This window comes from Hippoglossus stenolepis, chromosome 12 (assembly GCF_022539355.2).
Source record: "Hippoglossus stenolepis isolate QCI-W04-F060 chromosome 12, HSTE1.2, whole genome shotgun sequence".
NCBI classification, from domain to species: Eukaryota; Metazoa; Chordata; class Actinopteri; order Pleuronectiformes; family Pleuronectidae; genus Hippoglossus; species Hippoglossus stenolepis.
The window spans coordinates 19,900,321-19,917,603 of NC_061494.1; the positions used below are offsets into that span (position 1 = coordinate 19,900,321).

The window sequence follows — 17,283 nt, forward strand, 5'->3', positions numbered from 1 at the left end:
ACTATCAGCTTCAGTTTTAGATTTTAAATAAAAAAACACTTTGGGATTCCACGTTAAAGTCGACGATCATAACCAGTAAAGTAATGTATAAAACCAGCAATGACACGATGACAGTCACAGATCTTCTCTTTAATAACTTTCAAACAAGGGTATAAATCTGTTCTGAAGTCTCTGTGACAATTTACCAACAAACAGCTGAAGTCATTCTTTTTTGGAGGAGGGGGGGGTTCTGGGGTTTCCTCATTTACATTCATAGCTCACACAAGTGGTGTAATTAGAACAATTTGACAGGACATTTACTATTACCATAAAAACAACTACTACTCAAGGAATGAGGGATTCCATTGAAAATAAGAAATCTGTGATAAATAAATGTCTCTTGAGAAAAACTGAGGAAGGACAGAAGGTGAGTTATTGTGTTAAAACGTAATCTGAACTTTACGGTTTTATTCCTCAGCATTTAGAAATGAAAGGTGACACGTGTTGTTTAAACAGTGTTCCATGAGATACTGTGTATTTGTCAACTAAAGATAAACACATTATGTGACGCTATGAAGGTTAAGGGAAAAACCTCAGTGTCTGTGTGAAGCAGACAACAGTACAAATGCCAGCCACCAGATGGCACCGACATTAGCAGTACAAGTGTGTGAGTCAGTCTGTGTCAGTGCATTCAAAATAAAGTTTTCACATTCAGATCTACAAAGAGACATTTAAAATGACTCTCGTATCGAGTGAATTAGAAGAATGTGCTGGTTTACAGTGCGTCCCGCTTTAACACTGATTCTGTTTGGTTTGTTTATCAGAAAATAAAAGTCCTGAAATGTGTCGGACGCTGCATCAAAACGATGTAACTGAAAGTATCCTGAGTCCAGGATTGAGGAGGACAAAAGGTTCCATGTTTAAAAGAAATCCAATCGGTTGAGGATAAAGAAAATATTAAAAGAGAAATAACCTGGAAACGCTGCTACGGTTGGGAAGAGAACGTGTGTGTGTGTGTGTGTGTGTGTGTGTGTGTGTGTGTGTGTGTGTGTGTGTGTGTGTGTGTGTGTGTGTGTGTGTGTGTGTGAGATGTGGAGAAGTGTGGCCCAGTTGGCAGGTTGTTGACGTCATAGACTGTTTATAAAGATGGACGACATGACGCCTCCCCAAAAAGTGAAGCCAAAGTGGCTGGATGCAGTATAGGTCATGAACCCCACCTCTGCCATGTTAGTGGATGGGACACGGACCGAATAAAAAAAGGTCAAAAGTCAATGTACACGTTAAAATACATTTATATCAAAGATGGATTCTGTCATTTTAGGTGCTTCTTATCACACTGATGTTTGTTCAAAGTTTGGTTTTAGAGGAGACGCGTCGTCAATCTGGATAAACAGTCGATGGCTGATACGAACCACTTACTGTATAATACAAGTGTGCAAACACAGGAAAACCGAGAGCAGCACAGGCTCATATACAAACATCTGGGCTGTAAACAAAAGCTTTTGTCTTCTTTAATCAAAGAGAGGAGTATAAAAACTGCACCGCCACAGTGCCACGTTCTTCAAAAGCTCTATGGAGTGACTACTGCAGTAGAAAAAGCAGCGACAACGCAAACGTAGAACGTGGGATAAAAAAGTTTAAAGGAATATATTACAATGCCTTTTTTGAGTCCTGAGTTTATCAAACATAAACAAAACAGACAAAAAGGCCAGAGTCCATAAAATATCATCGAAATACAATAAAGGATTTAAACAAACAGACGAACTTTTCCCGCTGGTCGTCCGGTCCTCAGCCGTCCAGGAAAACAAGTAAAATCGACGGAGATATATGTTTGACACTTGTCTGGGACGACACGCATTGTGCAGCATACGTGGTGTTAACAGCATCCAGAGAGTTTGAGATGAGGTGCTTGTCTTTTTGGGAAAGCAGCATTGTCTTGTAAAACCATCATTTGTTTCTTTAAGGTGATTAAACGAGAGCGACACAATGATTTCAATCAGTTTTTCCAACGTAAAGTTAAAGTATAATCTTTCAAAATAAAAGCTTGAAATGAGTTTGTGATGCTTTAAATTAACACCAGTGTGCGACATCCCTAACTGGACAGACGTGAGGAGTCTGACCTCTGACCTCTGACCTCAGGTCAGTTAACGACACACGTCCCCACTTTACCGACATCATGGCCGCCAACTTACTGGAGTGAAGACGAAACACTTTGCTTCCCACTTACAGATGATGAACACGCTGACGACTGGGAGCGGTCCAGTAAAACCACAGTAGTCCTCTACTGGTGGCCTCTGGGAAGCTTGTAGGTTAAGTACCTTGCTCAAAGGCACCTTGGCAGTTGCTACTAAGAAAGAATTCACTATTTTATTTCGCAGAACCCAGAATCCTCTAGGTTATAAAAAATCTTCTAACCTTTCAGTCACTGCCCCGCAACCATAATAGTTGACGTGATCACATTATTGGTGAAGGAACAACCGGTTATTAGTTCACAGGCTGATACAGGTTGGAAATTTGTGTCTTTAAAGATGAGCTGGAACTGAACCCCTCCCAGGTGTGATGGGGATTTTTCTCCCATTTAGACTCTGGTCCTGGATCAGTTCATCTGTGTCTGGAAATTGAGGCTGATTGTAGTTCTGGTTCAAGTCTCTCCAGCTTTCTGTGGTAGAAAAAGAAGCCTGAGGTCCCGACGCGCGCACAGCATTCTGAGGAAAAGTGTTTCAAGTCCAAAATCCACCGGCTGCTTTCAACATTTCACAAACCAAATCATATAGAATATATTTACCAGCCACAGTCAAATTATACCAGTGCTCGACGAGAGGTGAATTAGATGTTTATTGCATGTTTGATTTGATTGACAGCTCTCTCGGGGCCTTAAATTCACCCGTGGAAGTGAAGGCTTCTCGCCCAACTGAGCTCGGAGCAGTTAAGTCGTTTTCATACATGAAATCCGTAAAAATATCCGTAAAATTGGGTCCAGACATTTTGTGGACTTTGCCTTTCACATATGAAACACACAGCAGGAGATTGTCATTCGGGTGGGGGGGGGGGCGTCTGGGTAGAGCACGCAGGACACGACGTATAAATTACGCTACAGAAATCACAGGTTGGGGTTTTGGTTTTACGGCCCTCACTGTCAAAAGCTCTCAAATGTCATTGTCTTTTGAAGTTTACATCTTCGTTGGCATTTTCTCCTGCTGCTCTTCTTCTTCCAGTTTCATGCCCATCCAGACATTTTCCTGCTGCATTCTCACATGGGCACCTTCGGACAATTTTCAGACATTTTACAAGGGGGGCTGGCAGGAGAAGGTCCAGAAAATGTCCGGAGCAACTGACTCGCATTCTGACTTTTGCATTCTTACATACAAGCACCTCCTGAAAATTTGTCTAAAAGCAGCTTTAGATTATTCAGCTGCAAACATCTTTAAAACGATTGACGAGTAGTATTTGTTCCACTCATGTCAGAGTTCAAGTTTGAAACCACAACCTTAGAAAAAAGTAAGAGTTGTCCCCATTAAGACGGGTTATTGGGACGTTTGGTTTGGACTCATGGTTTTAAGATGATCCAGGCCTGCTCTTCCCTTTCAGTGTTCTCTCTTTCTGGGTTTAGCACCATCCATTAAATAACTGCTGGTAAATTCTACATGTGGCTGGTAAATGTTCCTAAATTACGAAACACTTTGGTGGAGAAAGAAACCAGCCCTGTTTCCATTCTGCGCGGTAATATGGCAGGTAAAATAATGAACGAGTCTTGAGGGGGAAATAGTGAATTGTGTAGGGGACGTTGTCAGCTGTTGTCAGCCGTGTTCACTGGGAGACGATCCCGCCTTTGTCAGCGGCGAGATCTCCTTCCTCCTGCAAGGAGAAACTATTCCAGTGCTCTGGATCATTGCAGGGATTTGGCCGACGTTCTTACCCAGAGCAGGGAGCAGTCCAGGACCTTGCTCAAGGACGGTCCTGACCGACTGTAGCTGGACTCATCAGCTATTCTGTTTGCTGACCACAAGTCCAGCCCTGTGTTTCCCAGCAGGCTTCGCAGGTTCTACCGGCGGGGCTGGTAGCGGGAGTGACGAGGCAAGGAGTTGGGGCTGGAGGAAGATGAGGGCGAGCAGGGCGACATGGAGGCCAGCGAGGCGCTGGCGGCGGCGTCCTCGGCCTCCTCCAGCTCTCCAGCTCCGTGGAGCTCCTGGCTGACGCTGGACTGTAAGGCGGCCGGGGTCAGCCACTCTTTGGGCAGGCAGGTCTGGAGGAAGGGCACGCAGGAGCTGAAGTAGGCCAGACGGTTGACCCAGCGAGGGATCTCCCGGCCACACAGGATCTGAGGAGGAGAGAAGAGCAGAGGAGGAGAAAGAGGAAAATGTTATAAAATAGTTCATAAAACAGCTCTGGTGCTGTGACAATGAGTCGATTCATTGATTAGTAAATTAAAAGAAAAAGAACCTTCATAATGGACTAAAGGCTTGAATAAATCTTCACTTTCCTTTGTTCACTAAACCAAAACATATTTTCCAAGTCAGAAGACGTCTGAGGACATAATCTGTCTTTTCCAAGTTCAGCTGAGATTTCAGTGGAAGAAAAACAAATCTGAAACCATGCATGTGTAACTGGAAAATACTTCCTGCCATTCTCTTGTGAGGTGACCCGAGTGAAACGTTTTTTCAAACCTCAGGGGAACGATGTGACATTTCCTGACTTTCTGCGCCTTAAAGGAAGAAACAGTGGCAGCCCGGCAAGAGTCAAGGGACCAGCAGCTTGTACATGAGTTAGTTGGAGGATTGGATTTCTCTCTAACCTTCTGCCTTTAGCCGACCAACACTGTCATTGTGAGGGCTTATTATCACCACTTAGCTCTGTCAGTGCTTTTACAACATCTTGATACATGTGGTTTCCCAGAAGCTCAGAGGTTTAAATGTACTTTAATCAAAACATCATCACAGATGCTGACGGGCTGTCTGTTAAGCCACATGCGAGACGGAGACAGTGGGCTTTCTTAAAAACGTCTCGTGGAGCCGATGACTTTACGTGTTGTGTCACATCCCAAGCAGCCAACACATGGTTGTAAACTATGTTAATGCTGCAGCAACTGCTCTGTGTCAGCTGGAAGAAGATTCCTCACCTCAGTCAGAGATGATTGTGCTGTGACAGGAGGAAATCAACGCATATCACTTAGGCTCATGAACTCAGATGAGCACAGCCACAGCTCGGAGGAGAAATCCTAAATGTACCAGAGGGAGCTGTGGTTGATCCACAAACAATCTCCTGGTCTAGAGTTTGGCTTTAGCTGCAGGATTCACACCGGCTTCGTGTTTATACCCGTTTACATTCACAAAGTTTCAAATCACCAACATGAGCTGTTCACCGCAGATCAGCGGGGTTTTTTCAGCAGACACCGAGCATGACTCTGGATAAACATAACGCAGACTAGGTGGCAAGAGAAGAGGCATAAATCGGTTATCGTTGAGGACATGTGACCCTCAGAACCTTCACATAAACATAAACAACAGAAAACTGCCCCTCAGAGAACATCTTCTCATCTCCGCTGACCTTTAAGGACGCGATTCCTGTGCAGTGGCATCATCCAAATAATCAACTTACATAATGAGACTGAAAGTGTTAACGGGGTGCAGTGTGTTGATTTGTGTTTCAGAAAGACGCACGTCGCACATTCTCTCTGCACAATTGATCGTCACACTTGATTTTTCAAAGCTGCTGCAACAACCAACCTACGTGTTAAATCCTTTTCATCTCCTCTTTAAGGCAACCATACATTTTGATGAGGTGACAACAGTTAACCCCCCCCGGTTAACTGTGTCTCTGTTTATATCATATCACACGTTTAAACTGTGCATTTCTCTTTAAGAGTATCTTCAGATGTGGTGTTTACTGTGTGTGAATATTGTTACTGTGTGTGTGTCAGCTGGCTCTGCGTGTCTGGGCTTGTATCAGTGTCCTAATCCCCATCTCAGTGCTAGATGCTAACTGTAAGACTCCCTGCTCATTAGTCACACAAGGATAAGCTGCTCATAAGCGCGCACGCGCACACACACACACACACACACACACACACACACACACACACACACACACACACACACACACACACACACACACACACACACACACACACACACACACACACACACACAACACACACACACACAGCGAGGGTTACACATTATTTCATTATTTTGGGGGTTTTTTGACCTCGTGTCAGGTAAGTTCAGTTGAGCTTGTCAAAAACAAAGTGTGCCGGCCTGTGTGTTGGTGTGTGTGTGTGTGTGTGTGCTTGTGCTTGTGTGTAAGTACACCTACCTCTGATAGCGCCGAGGAGAAGTGGTTGCAGTTCTTGTGCATGAGGTGGTAGGCGTTGCCTTTGTACTCCTTCCCCATCTCCTCCACGATCCGCTCCACATCCTCCTCTGTGAAGTCTGTGCTGCCGAGGACTATGGCTTCTCTGCAGAGGCAAGTGTGAACATTGTTACTCACCCACTTCCATCTCTGCACAGTTTCACATATGAAATACATGGAATCATTGTCGCACACTTTAATCTGTGCATTGTATTAAATGTTTTTTTCAGACATACCTGACAGAACTGTTGAGTAATGACCTACAACACTGTCTTCCCTTGTCTCTAGGTCCCTTTAGTTTAGTTTAATTTAAACATGATTAAGTTTTTGCCTATTTCCTGCATTGCCTTACATTTTCACAACACTACTTTTCTTATTACCTTCCATTCAAACATTTTTCTATCATAAATATTGTGAAAAACAGTAAGAGAGAACAAATACTGTTTGGCATTCATGTCAAAAACCTCCTTGATGAACGTTTTAGAGAAAATAACACAACTTTAAATATATTCACCACACATTGATCTGTTCAATAAGCAGTTGGAGTGATCTGCTTGGTCTCTTTAAGGAGGGAAACATTTCTTGAATAATGGTTTTTCACTGGTATCAGACCAATATGGTGGATTTCTGCCTGAGAAAGAAACATGGACATGGTGGCATTTTGTCCTGGATGATCCATACTTATGGTCTAGTGGCCTGCATGGAGACAGCAAGTGTGTCTGAGCACCATGTCTGTCTGTGTGTGTGTGTGTGTGTGTGTGTGTGTGTGTGTGTGTGTGTGTGTGTGTGTGTGTGTGTGTGTGTGTGTGTGTGTGTGTGTGTGTGTGTGTGTGTCTGCCACAGGGCAGATCAACTAGAGCAGAAGTAATACACAGCAGCACAGTAGCTCTGGGTAGACACAGACACACAAACACAGACCCTTGGCTGATAACTGGAACACACAAACATATTGAACTCTGTCTCACCACCGAAACACACTTAGTTCAACTTCAGTAAAACACTGCACTCGTGTTCACAAGCACTTTCACTTCTGCAGCTCCTATCAACCAACTTGTTTTCAGCTCAACACCTTTGTTTTTCTGAAATCACACGGGTTTCATTACATCGTGCGGCCTTTTTTCGTTTCCATCTCATTTACTTACATCTTTCAATAAGCTTGACTTTACCTGTATTAATCTTCATATTGAAAAACTGTAAACCGAACGTGATTCTATGCATCTGTTTCTATCCCAGTGTCTCTTTCACGTACAGTATCTCAAGTGAGGGGAAATTGTCACTTTATTTCTGCTCTGTCTCTTCTGTTCTCACTCCGAGACAAATCAGCTGCCTCACGAAAGGAGGAAAAAAGTGTGAAAGCTAAAAAAATGTCTGTCACATGCTGTTCGCTGTTCTCTCTTTCTCTTTCTCTCTCTACTCCTCTCCCATGTATTTTATTTGATCTCTCTTTCCTCGAGCAGTAGAACTCGTTAGAAGAAGACACATTAACTGACTGGGTACACACAGAAGCTTTGGAATCCCAACCTTTTATTTTGGAAACATAAAAGGTAGATGAAGAAGAAAATCTGGGTTTCACAGGAGAAACCATCTGATCGACGCTGATTATGAACAAAGGAGTTTCTTGTTTTCATGACGGTAGCAAAACTCACCTCACTAGAGAAGACATTCAGTTTCTTAAGTGCATGTCAATCCACTCACCGATGTACCGAAAGACTGAGTCTTGCAGCCTCACTGACTGCCGACCCAAGTGTGACCTAGGCTTTATCTCTGTGTTAAAATGGTCTGTGTGTACACACAAGTGTCTTTGTCCACAGTGAAACGCATGAACAACACAGAAGCAGCTACATTTCCTCGTCTTCCCTTTTCACCTCAGCTACACACAGAGACTTTAAAACTGACTCAAGACCAAATACCTCAAACTTACTTGAACTTGAAGGTGTCGCCTAGTTCAGTGGCATCGCCGGGTGAAATCTCAAAGATCCCTGAGAATGGGTACGGGTGTCCGCCGTAGGCAAACTCTAAACACACACACAACACAAAACCACACATTTGAGCACATTCTCAGAATCATAATCATAAGCAGTTGACCTGATAATGTGTGGTGTCGTATAAATCTGTTTAATCTTACCTCTTCCATAGATCTCAATCCCTGAGTGAAACACTCCGATGCCCAGAGAGCTGGTGAACTCATTGATCCAGTACTGAGACAGAAAGAGACACAATTATTAGGTTTTCAATTCTTATTTTTTTATGAGAAAAGGTCCAAATACACCAAAATATTTAGTTTATATTTAGACATATAGCAAAGAAAAGGTGGATATCCTTTAACTTAAGAGGCTGCAAACAGAAGATATTTGAACTCGATTCCCTATTTTTGCTTGAAAAGTGACTGACACAATTTATTGACAGTTAAAGTACAACACCTGCAAAGAACAGCATATACACAATATCAATACATCTGAAATACGCTGTCTGTCCATTCCAGTCGCTGCTCTGGCTCTGTAGTGGACTCAGAGTTATTGTCACATTTTTATAAACATTCAAGAAGCAGATCACTGCACAATTAAAATTCTAATTATTTTATATGATGTAACCTCAACTTGGAAACATCTAGAAGACTGTATGAGCCCCACAGATGGCAGCTCCAGAGCCAATATCCATGTTCGGATCACGCTTGAAATCCCTTGATGGCTTGCTGTGCTGTGCTGTGGCTGCGAAATGCCTCAATGCAAACTTTCATTCAGCAGAAACACACGGTGGAAAATCCAAACAGGATCCATGAGAAGAATCGTGTAAACAGACTTAATACAGATCCATAAAACCGAATTAACCCTCAACTGCTTATTGTTCAATGACAGCCGCCGTCTCCCTGACACTCGACCACTCTGTGATGTGCTTGAAATAAGATCTGAGAGTCTCTGGTGTTTACACAAGATCTCTTACACACACACAGACAATAAAAAGACAGGCCCACACACAAACACACAAGACAGAGCACTGAGAATCAGTGATCTCGGACATGAGCGTCCATCTCTTCAGCACAAACACGCCATGGCCACAAGGTGATTGGACGGGCTGTTGCTCGGCAGAGTTCGTTTGTGTGAAAAAGATCTTTTGTCGCAGATGATGGTGACGGGGTTTCATCTAAATGTGCTGAATGGTGAAATAATACATTACACAATAACGTCACTCATACAAATCACTCATACAAACAATATTCCACATTGAGTGACATGAATAATTCACAGTAATAATTAATGGTGGTGGTCCAGTACCATGCTCGCTATCTTGACCTTTTGACCTAAGGCAAGATGAAAAGTCTGGGGACCACTTAGGTTATCAAAATTCATACCGAGGGGGAATGCTAATTCTCACATATGCATTTAATTCAAACTAAACTGATCCATTGATCACATAGAAATATCAGGTGTCTAAGTCTTTTCAAAGGCTGATGCGGTGGAACCTTCTTCAGACAGAATTGAGACAAAAAAGGCAAATCAGCATTAGTAAAGGTTACGGCTAAGTAACTACGAGCACTTCCTGTTTTCAATGCACCCACAGATGTACAGACAAACTGTCCCTGGATCATTTTGAGAGTGAAGAAAAACCTGATGATTCTCAGGCAGGTTCAGATTAAACACCACAGTGATCTCAAGTTACAGGAGACACCAGGTGGAGCGAGTATCAAGTTCTCTGCACAATCAGTCTCTCCTTCTGTTGTTCAGACTCTCACATTTACAATGCAAAAACGTATTGAGCAGCCTGACAACCACTGTGAACCATTTAACACTGTTCTCCTACTTCCTGTCTGCAGTTACACGTACAGCATGTAACTGCACATAGTTGGTGTTGGCAGAGCTGCTGGTCTGCAACACATATCTGCTTTACATCTTAAGAGTTAAAACATTAACTGTGATCATAAAAGTAATGGGGACACTTCACTGACCTCTGGCTGTTTGCATCACATTACAGACAGAGCAGTTTTAATGAGTTATTGAAAGTAAAGCCTGACTAATATATAGAAATATAGATATGAACCTTTCACGGACATATCAGTGTTTATGTTTGCTGATATGCACCGATAGGAAAACTGTTATTTAACTAAATAAAAACACTGCAGAAAAGATGTACATTTATGTTTCATTTTCTGAATTCAAGTTCTATATACTTGGTTGTATTTGTGTTATATTTGTGTTTTATTTGTGTCCCTAATACAGAGCTCTTCCCTACTTGTTACAGACAATAACAAACTTGTAGGTATTTTAGTTGATGCTGTCGTACTAAGTGAAGCTGGAGTGAAGAGTCTCCTCTTTGAAAAACGAGATTCTAACTGTGAAGAGAAGCAAACCCAGGATGAGCAGTGAAGGGAGGTGACTGAATGAGGAAAGTTAGACGACAGATCAAGTTTTGAATTCCTTAAGAGTGGATTTTCTTCACGTGAGAATGAATAAGAAGGTTAAAGAAGGCAGAAAACAGTGCAGAGCTAAAACATGAAAACACTTCATTCATCAGTGGTGACCTCACGCAGCACAAGTGGGTGGAGCTGAAATGGCTGAGTATGGACTAATGTTTCAATAATCCCGTCTTTCTCCTGAACCCGTCAACACAAAACAGTCTTGATCAACTTGAGGGTGATGCGTCAATGATCTGTTTCAACAGAAACCATAGTCAGGAGATGACGCTGTTAACGGGACTGCTCGGTTTTTTTTCCTGTGTTGTAATACCACTACAAGAAAATACTGCTGAACAATGAGTCACACTGTGACTGCACCACTGTGTTGCATTACAAAACACACTTCACCTACTGTAGTGTAGTTGATTGTATTTCAAACTTCTAATACTGCAGATAATTCTTTGGTCAAGTAAATGATACTGACCCATCACAGACAACATAGGCCTGCTGAGTCACAACGTTTCAGGCTGATGTCTCACACAGTTACCTGACCTACATACAGTCAGGTTGATATGTTAAAAAAAAACTAAAGGTTACAGCAAGAGTCAGTAAGTGACTTTATTTTCAGGCAAGATAAATGTCTCACTCAATCTCATCTGAGGATTATGTAAACAGTGGAAAAAGCATTACTGAAATCCTGCTTGTTTCTGTTTGTTTCTCTGAGCCTGGGAATTACAGCCGTCTGTGTTTATATCTGCTGGTGTCACAGACACACAGAGGCTGCTTTAGTCCACTGGATTCACAACAGTCTTTTCGTAAGTTCACAAACAGAGAACAGCTCACGAGGTGGAAGTACAGACAAAGACGGAGGTTGTGACACTCGCCACTGAGCCTTTTCACCTCCTTTTTCAGACATGACCTCCGGAAAATACCCAGACCCAGTTTTTTAGACACATTTCAAATATGAAGAACGCAGCAGGAGATTTCCTGGGTCCTTCTCAACAATGGGGGTGGGGTCTGGGGTAGAGAATGACGACTAGATTCCACTGCGGAAAAAGCAAAGTGTTTACAACACATTGTTTTCATTCCGAGTTGACATCTTCGTCTGTGTCTATGGCAACTCGTATTCATCCAGAGACATTTATATTCTCCCAGTTTCGTATTTTATTCATACAGAGCCTCTGGAAAATGTCAGGAAAAAGCCTAGAGTTCAGCTCCTGTCTGAAAGCAGCTTATGTTTACTCCAAATCCCTCTGAGTGGAGTGTTAGTTAGATACTTGTAATTGCAAAAGCACGCGCTTCAGTGTGAGTGGAAACCTCCATGTAGGATGAGTGTGTGTGTGTGTGTGTGAAAACATTTTGGGTAAGCGACTCAGTGAGAAAAAGCGGATTGCTTCCCTATCTGTTCACAACACAGAAGGTTTACCCCCCCCCGCCCCCCGGGTAGTGAAATAAGACTCTTATCTTAGCGCTCGTTACTTCAAAGCCTGTTAAAAGCAGCCTCCTCCTCCTCAGCACGGACGATGAGATGAGCGTTTGTGGGAGCGCAGCAGTATATCTACGTGTTAATGAATGAAATTAAGACGGACGAGTGGAGGGAGGGAGACACAGGGAGACAGATGAACGCAGAGGAACCGGGTGCTGCAGTTAAATGTATGTAATATATTTAATCATCACAGCGTCACGTGCTGCATTCCTGGGCTGTAATGTTCCTCTTTAAGGGATTATCACCGCCGACAGTGTCGAGCAGGATAATTAGAACGGAGATATTAAATGTCTTTAGAATCACTGCTGCAGCAGGAACATGTAAAGTGAAACCAAAGTGACAAACAGACAGAATGAGGGAAGGAAACTATAGAAAACCACAAATATTACACCTGTAATCAGATCAAACCACGATTAGGGTCATTCAAGAAGTTGGACAGTGATATTAAAAACATTTAAATTGAATGGAATTGCTAATAAACTATAAACTGTGTTAATGCCTAAACCTGTGCCTAAGTATGAGTTTTTATTCAACTTCTGAGCTGTGCAAGACCTATTAAATTAAACAGTGCTACATGTTGCGACATTACACTACACCAGCTGAGTCTGTGGTCTCCCACAAACATCACAGTGAAACTACATTCTCATTTATCTCATGTGTTTCTTTAGCCTTGGCACACGTTACCTTGTAAACTGAAAAGAAATGACTGCTGCACGTCCCTGACAGATCCCGAGCAGCAGCCACAGCAAAACCTTCCACCAACAGAGAGTAACACAAGCCGCTCTAATGTCCAAACACACAGATACAGCAGTCCACGGTGTCCGGCTGGCAGGGAGACAGACAGGTGGCGTGCAGATAATGCTGTCTCATTAGAGCAGCGTACTGAAGCACTCAGAGCTGGCCAGGAAATCCACTTAGCAGAGACGGGAGCGGGACGGAGGAGAGGACTCGACAGAATGGGAATGGTGGAAGCAGGAGAGGGTGAGGGGCGTCTGTGCCGGTGCCAGATATTCCTGAAAGTCACGTGACGTTATTGATCCTCAAATGTAAAAGAGGGGAAGTTGATGTTTCATCTGTTTTTTTTGAGTAAGGTGTTTCAGTGTCTTCTTAGAGGGAACAAATCCCACACTGACCAACGTGTCAGCCCCTGCCAACAGCCAGGCTGCCCTTCAGCTAGCACTCACCAACGCTGCTCATGCTTGCACAGTGTGAACATCTGATGATGGCGGTGGGGGTCCTGGAGCGTGTGTCGCCACTCTCCTGACCTCAGCTATTATCTCGTCAGTACAGTTTCCTGACTTCCTTTGAGCAAACAGACAGTCACCCAAACCAGTCAGTCAACTGTTCAGTAAGCCAATAATTAGGGCCCCATTCAGACCATGTAAAAGCACTGCATCATAAAACATGGCCTCCTCATTCACTTCATTAAGACTACTAAGAAAACTAAGGACTGTCTAAAAAAATATATATAATTCTGGCTCAGGTTTTCTATCGCAAATCCCAGTGTTATATGAAGATACAGCCAGGATTGATTAGCTTAGCATCATGATGTGGGTGGGGTGGGGGGTGTGTCGGACCTCATCGCCAAAAGCTCTCAAATCTCATTGTCTTTCCAAGTTGACATCTTCCAGTCTCCCGTCTGTCACGTGTGAGGAATGTCCTCAACACGTCCACTCGCTTGCTGTGAAGTTTCCAGGAATGTTCCTGCTGTATTCTCACCTGGGCTCTTACTCCCATTTTACTAGAGGGGGCTGGCAGGAGAAAGTTCCAGAAAATGTCCTGAGCAACTGACGTGGGCATTTGCGTTCTCACATTCAGCCCCTTATGGAAAGTACAGGAAAAATGTTTGGTGCATGTGTGAAAAGCAGCTATTCAGCAACAAAGTCTCACTGGACTTGATCTGTGTTTCAAAATGTATTAAATGTTGACATGAAAAAGATTTGGCCTCATAATCAACTTTTCTTTTCTCTAAGTCAAGTAATCAACCAGTAGACAGAAAGTCCACTGGTCAGTCAGTGAGCATGAAGCCAATCAGCCACTCCAAACCGCCATAACACGGTCGGCCACTTTTCGGACACTACTCAAGTCTGAGCTCTCTAATCGATACACAGAGGAAGCGTATAGAGGAAAGACTGAATCCGGAGCAGCCATCATCCCTTTGATTTCAATGAGCACCAGGACGCCACTGCAAACAAGCCAAAAGTCTGGTTACCACAGCAGCACGAACAGAAATAATAAAAATATGCATGGGTGTGAGTCGATGTGCAAGCACATGCACAGACCACGGAATTCCTTCACTGAGTAAAAATGCGCAATCATTCTCCCACTCTCACATGCACACAAAGGAAACACACAACGAGCAACTGTAAAAGTAATTTCCATGCATGCGTGTTAGATATGTGTAGCATGTGAAGCTTCTGTTAGCGTGTCAACGTGTGCAGAGGAACCCTGCAGCAGTTCACTAGAAGGGAAACCAGATAGAAAGATAAAAGCTCTTCAGTGGTCTTTACAGAGAAGGAACTAATGTGGACAGCAAGTCAAGTGAAAAGCCAAGAGGAAGTGAAAGAAGGAAGGGGGGGGAGGAGAGGAGAAAGGGAGAGAGGGGGGAGGAGAGAGAAGAGAAACTGACAAGAGGCAGAAGAAAGGAAGGTATAGAGGAGAGAGACAAGATGGAACAAATGCAATAACTATATGGTTATATATGACTATATTGTACCACTATTTTCTACAAGCGAATTGTACAGGTTCTCACTGTTGAATGAGCCTGTAGCCCTCAGTGTTAATCCATAAGAAACAGCCTCCAACGTTAAGACCTAAGGGCCTGAGATGATATATTGACCATCAGTTAAAAGGGAGCACAACAGCAATAAATCAGATTAAAAATAGAAGTAAAGTAACCGGGTCTCTCTCTAAAGGAGGAGGCTCTTCTTATTGATCCAGGAATAGAAATATATCTTCTCAGGTGTCTCCTGGTGTCTTCTTAACTTTTCAAAGTATTGAGGGATGGAACAAAAGGGAGGTTTTAAACCCCAAATAAAGCACGTCTCCTGCCGAAGCCCTGCACAATTCAAGTCCAGTTGTAAGCGTACTCTGTCCAACACTGAATCTATATCAATCAATGATTCATCGACAGATCCATCACTTTCAACCCCCCCCCCCTTCTGACTCACCCCTGCGTGGTGACAACACCATGACTCAAATTCTCCTTCTGAAACAAAGAGACGTGCGTTTCCTCCCCAGGAGAAGAGTCGATGGGGTGAAATTTGACATCCACTTGTGGTTTAGCAGCATTTTGGTTTCAAACCCCATGTTTTTTCTATGACAGCAGCTGAGAGGGGGGGGGAATAAAAAAACTGACTGTGGTGACCACGTTCTACTGTAAATATTTCACTTGTGCCACTTTGCTGTTTTGGCAACAGCAGACTAGAAAGTACCGTTTTGGCTCCATTCCTCATACGGAAACCCGGTATTTACAGAACAAGACATATATATATGAGTGAGTGAGTGAGTGAGTAGTGAGTGTGTGTGTGTGTGTGTGTGTGTGTGTGTGTGAGTGAGTGAGCTAGGGGTTATTTCCCATTTTTAAAAAGCACATTTTAAACTCGTCTTTCGTCTTTAATGCTTTATGTCCTTTTAGTGTTTTATCTTTTTAAGTGTTTTGAGGGTAAAGGTGCAATTTTCAACTCACTTTTATTCTGCGTTATTATTCTGGCTCTTACACGTTATGTCCTTGTGTACTGTTTTTAGTTGTCTGCTACACACTGTGTTGTTCTGCAGCTGCTACTTTGGACCAAGATAAACGTCCCCATGTGAACAACAAAGTATATTTGATTGGACTTGAGATCCTGCTGTTACAGGACCTGTGTGTTTTAACATCATCTGACACTTCAGGTCACTTTTTGCTGCTAATTCAGCTCCTCGCTGCCAAGTCCCATTGTGTATTCTGCTGAGAAAGAGCAGGTGAACCAAATCCCCTAAATGTGAAATAAAATATAAATTAGCTGAGTTATACGTCACGAATGAAGGCCGAATTAAGGATTGATATAAGGTCATTGGTAAACAGGCTTCAGTCTTTAAGTTTATTCTTTTTACCTCTGCTGAAAACTAATTCAGCTTTAAATCACCAGTTTTTTATCATGGAGTTTGGCGTAACGTCCGGGGATTGTTGGTATGGCTACGCCAAAACAACAGTGAACCGTTGTCCTTTGATAAAGTAGCCAATAATTAATAAAAACACCCATTGGTACATTTCCACCTACCATATCATAGACGTTTAGGATGATCGGCTCGTTTGCCATCACTGGCAGCGGCAGTTTCCTCCCGCTACGTCCCTTCTTCTCTGCGGGTCTTCCTCCTCCTCACACCCCCCGCTCCTCGGCTCCTTTCCCCCGGTGAGAGATCCGAACTCTCGCCCTCTCTGAAAATAGACCTCGGTCCTCCACCTTGGTTTTTTCCCCGGCGCTTCCCACGACGGATTTGACAAATTCAGCTCCACAGCCTGGTTTCAAATCGCGGCGGGTCCGAGGATATGTTCCCACCGTCCAACATCTGACGGGCTTTGTCCGGAGCCTTCCCCGCCTCACAGAGCTCCAGCGGCGGCGGAGGACAGCGGAGCCTCTCGCTTGGCAGGACGGACGGACGCGCTAACCGAGGTCGGGCTGAAAAGGCGGACTTCGCGCGGGGGGATGTGTCTTCCAGGAGCCGCGTTGAGGATCTGTGATTTCATCTTCACCCAAACCGAGACAAATTACTTAGACCAAGCGACATGACGCGGAGGTATTCCAACGGAAACCACGACTTCCTTCTCCCTTGTTATCCGCTTGCTAACGGTAGCTCCGGAGCTGGCGGCCGGGGCAGGATGCGGCCGCTGGGGGAACAGTGGTCCGGGAGGGTGGGCGAGCGGAGCGATGACAACCGCACTCGATTCATCAACCTGCGGGCATTGTGGGTGATGTAGTTCTTATGGTAGATGGAACAAACCAATATTCAATAATCATAATAAACTATATCTATACAGCATTAAAAAAAGAAAGACAAGATGTGACAACCACGTTTAGGTGTTCGGGAAACAAGGTGGTGT

At 43.6% G+C, this 17,283-nt stretch overlaps 1 protein-coding gene across 1 annotated transcript; it reads right to left on the minus strand.

The window, feature by feature from the left end:
• Nucleotides 1-108: 108 nt before the first annotated feature.
• On the minus strand, nt 109-17,115 carry desi2 (desumoylating isopeptidase 2). Its single transcript, XM_035172566.2, has 5 exons — nt 16,463-17,115; nt 8,453-8,525; nt 8,249-8,342; nt 6,292-6,433; nt 109-4,297 (listed from the first exon to the last, which is right to left on the minus strand). Exons 1-5 carry the CDS (start codon nt 16,499-16,501, stop codon nt 4,022-4,024), a joined length of 624 nt encoding a protein of 207 aa, XP_035028457.1. The 5' UTR covers nt 16,502-17,115; the 3' UTR covers nt 109-4,021.
• Between the last annotated feature and the right edge of the window lie 168 nt (nt 17,116-17,283).

What these genes read in the sequence shown, in the direction of transcription:
- desi2 (XM_035172566.2), bottom strand. Translation starts at nt 16,501, where the DNA reads ATGGCAAACGAGCCGATCATCCTAAACGTCTATGATATG. An exon ending in TCCTAAACGTCTATGATATG is followed by an intron (nt 8,526 to 16,462) that starts GTAGGTGGAAAT and finishes TTTCTGTCTCAG; the next exon opens with TACTGGATCAATGAGTTCAC. An exon ending in GGCGACACCTTCAAGTTCAA is followed by an intron (nt 6,434 to 8,248) that starts GTAAGTTTGAGG and finishes TTGCCTCTGCAG; the next exon opens with AGAAGCCATAGTCCTCGGCA.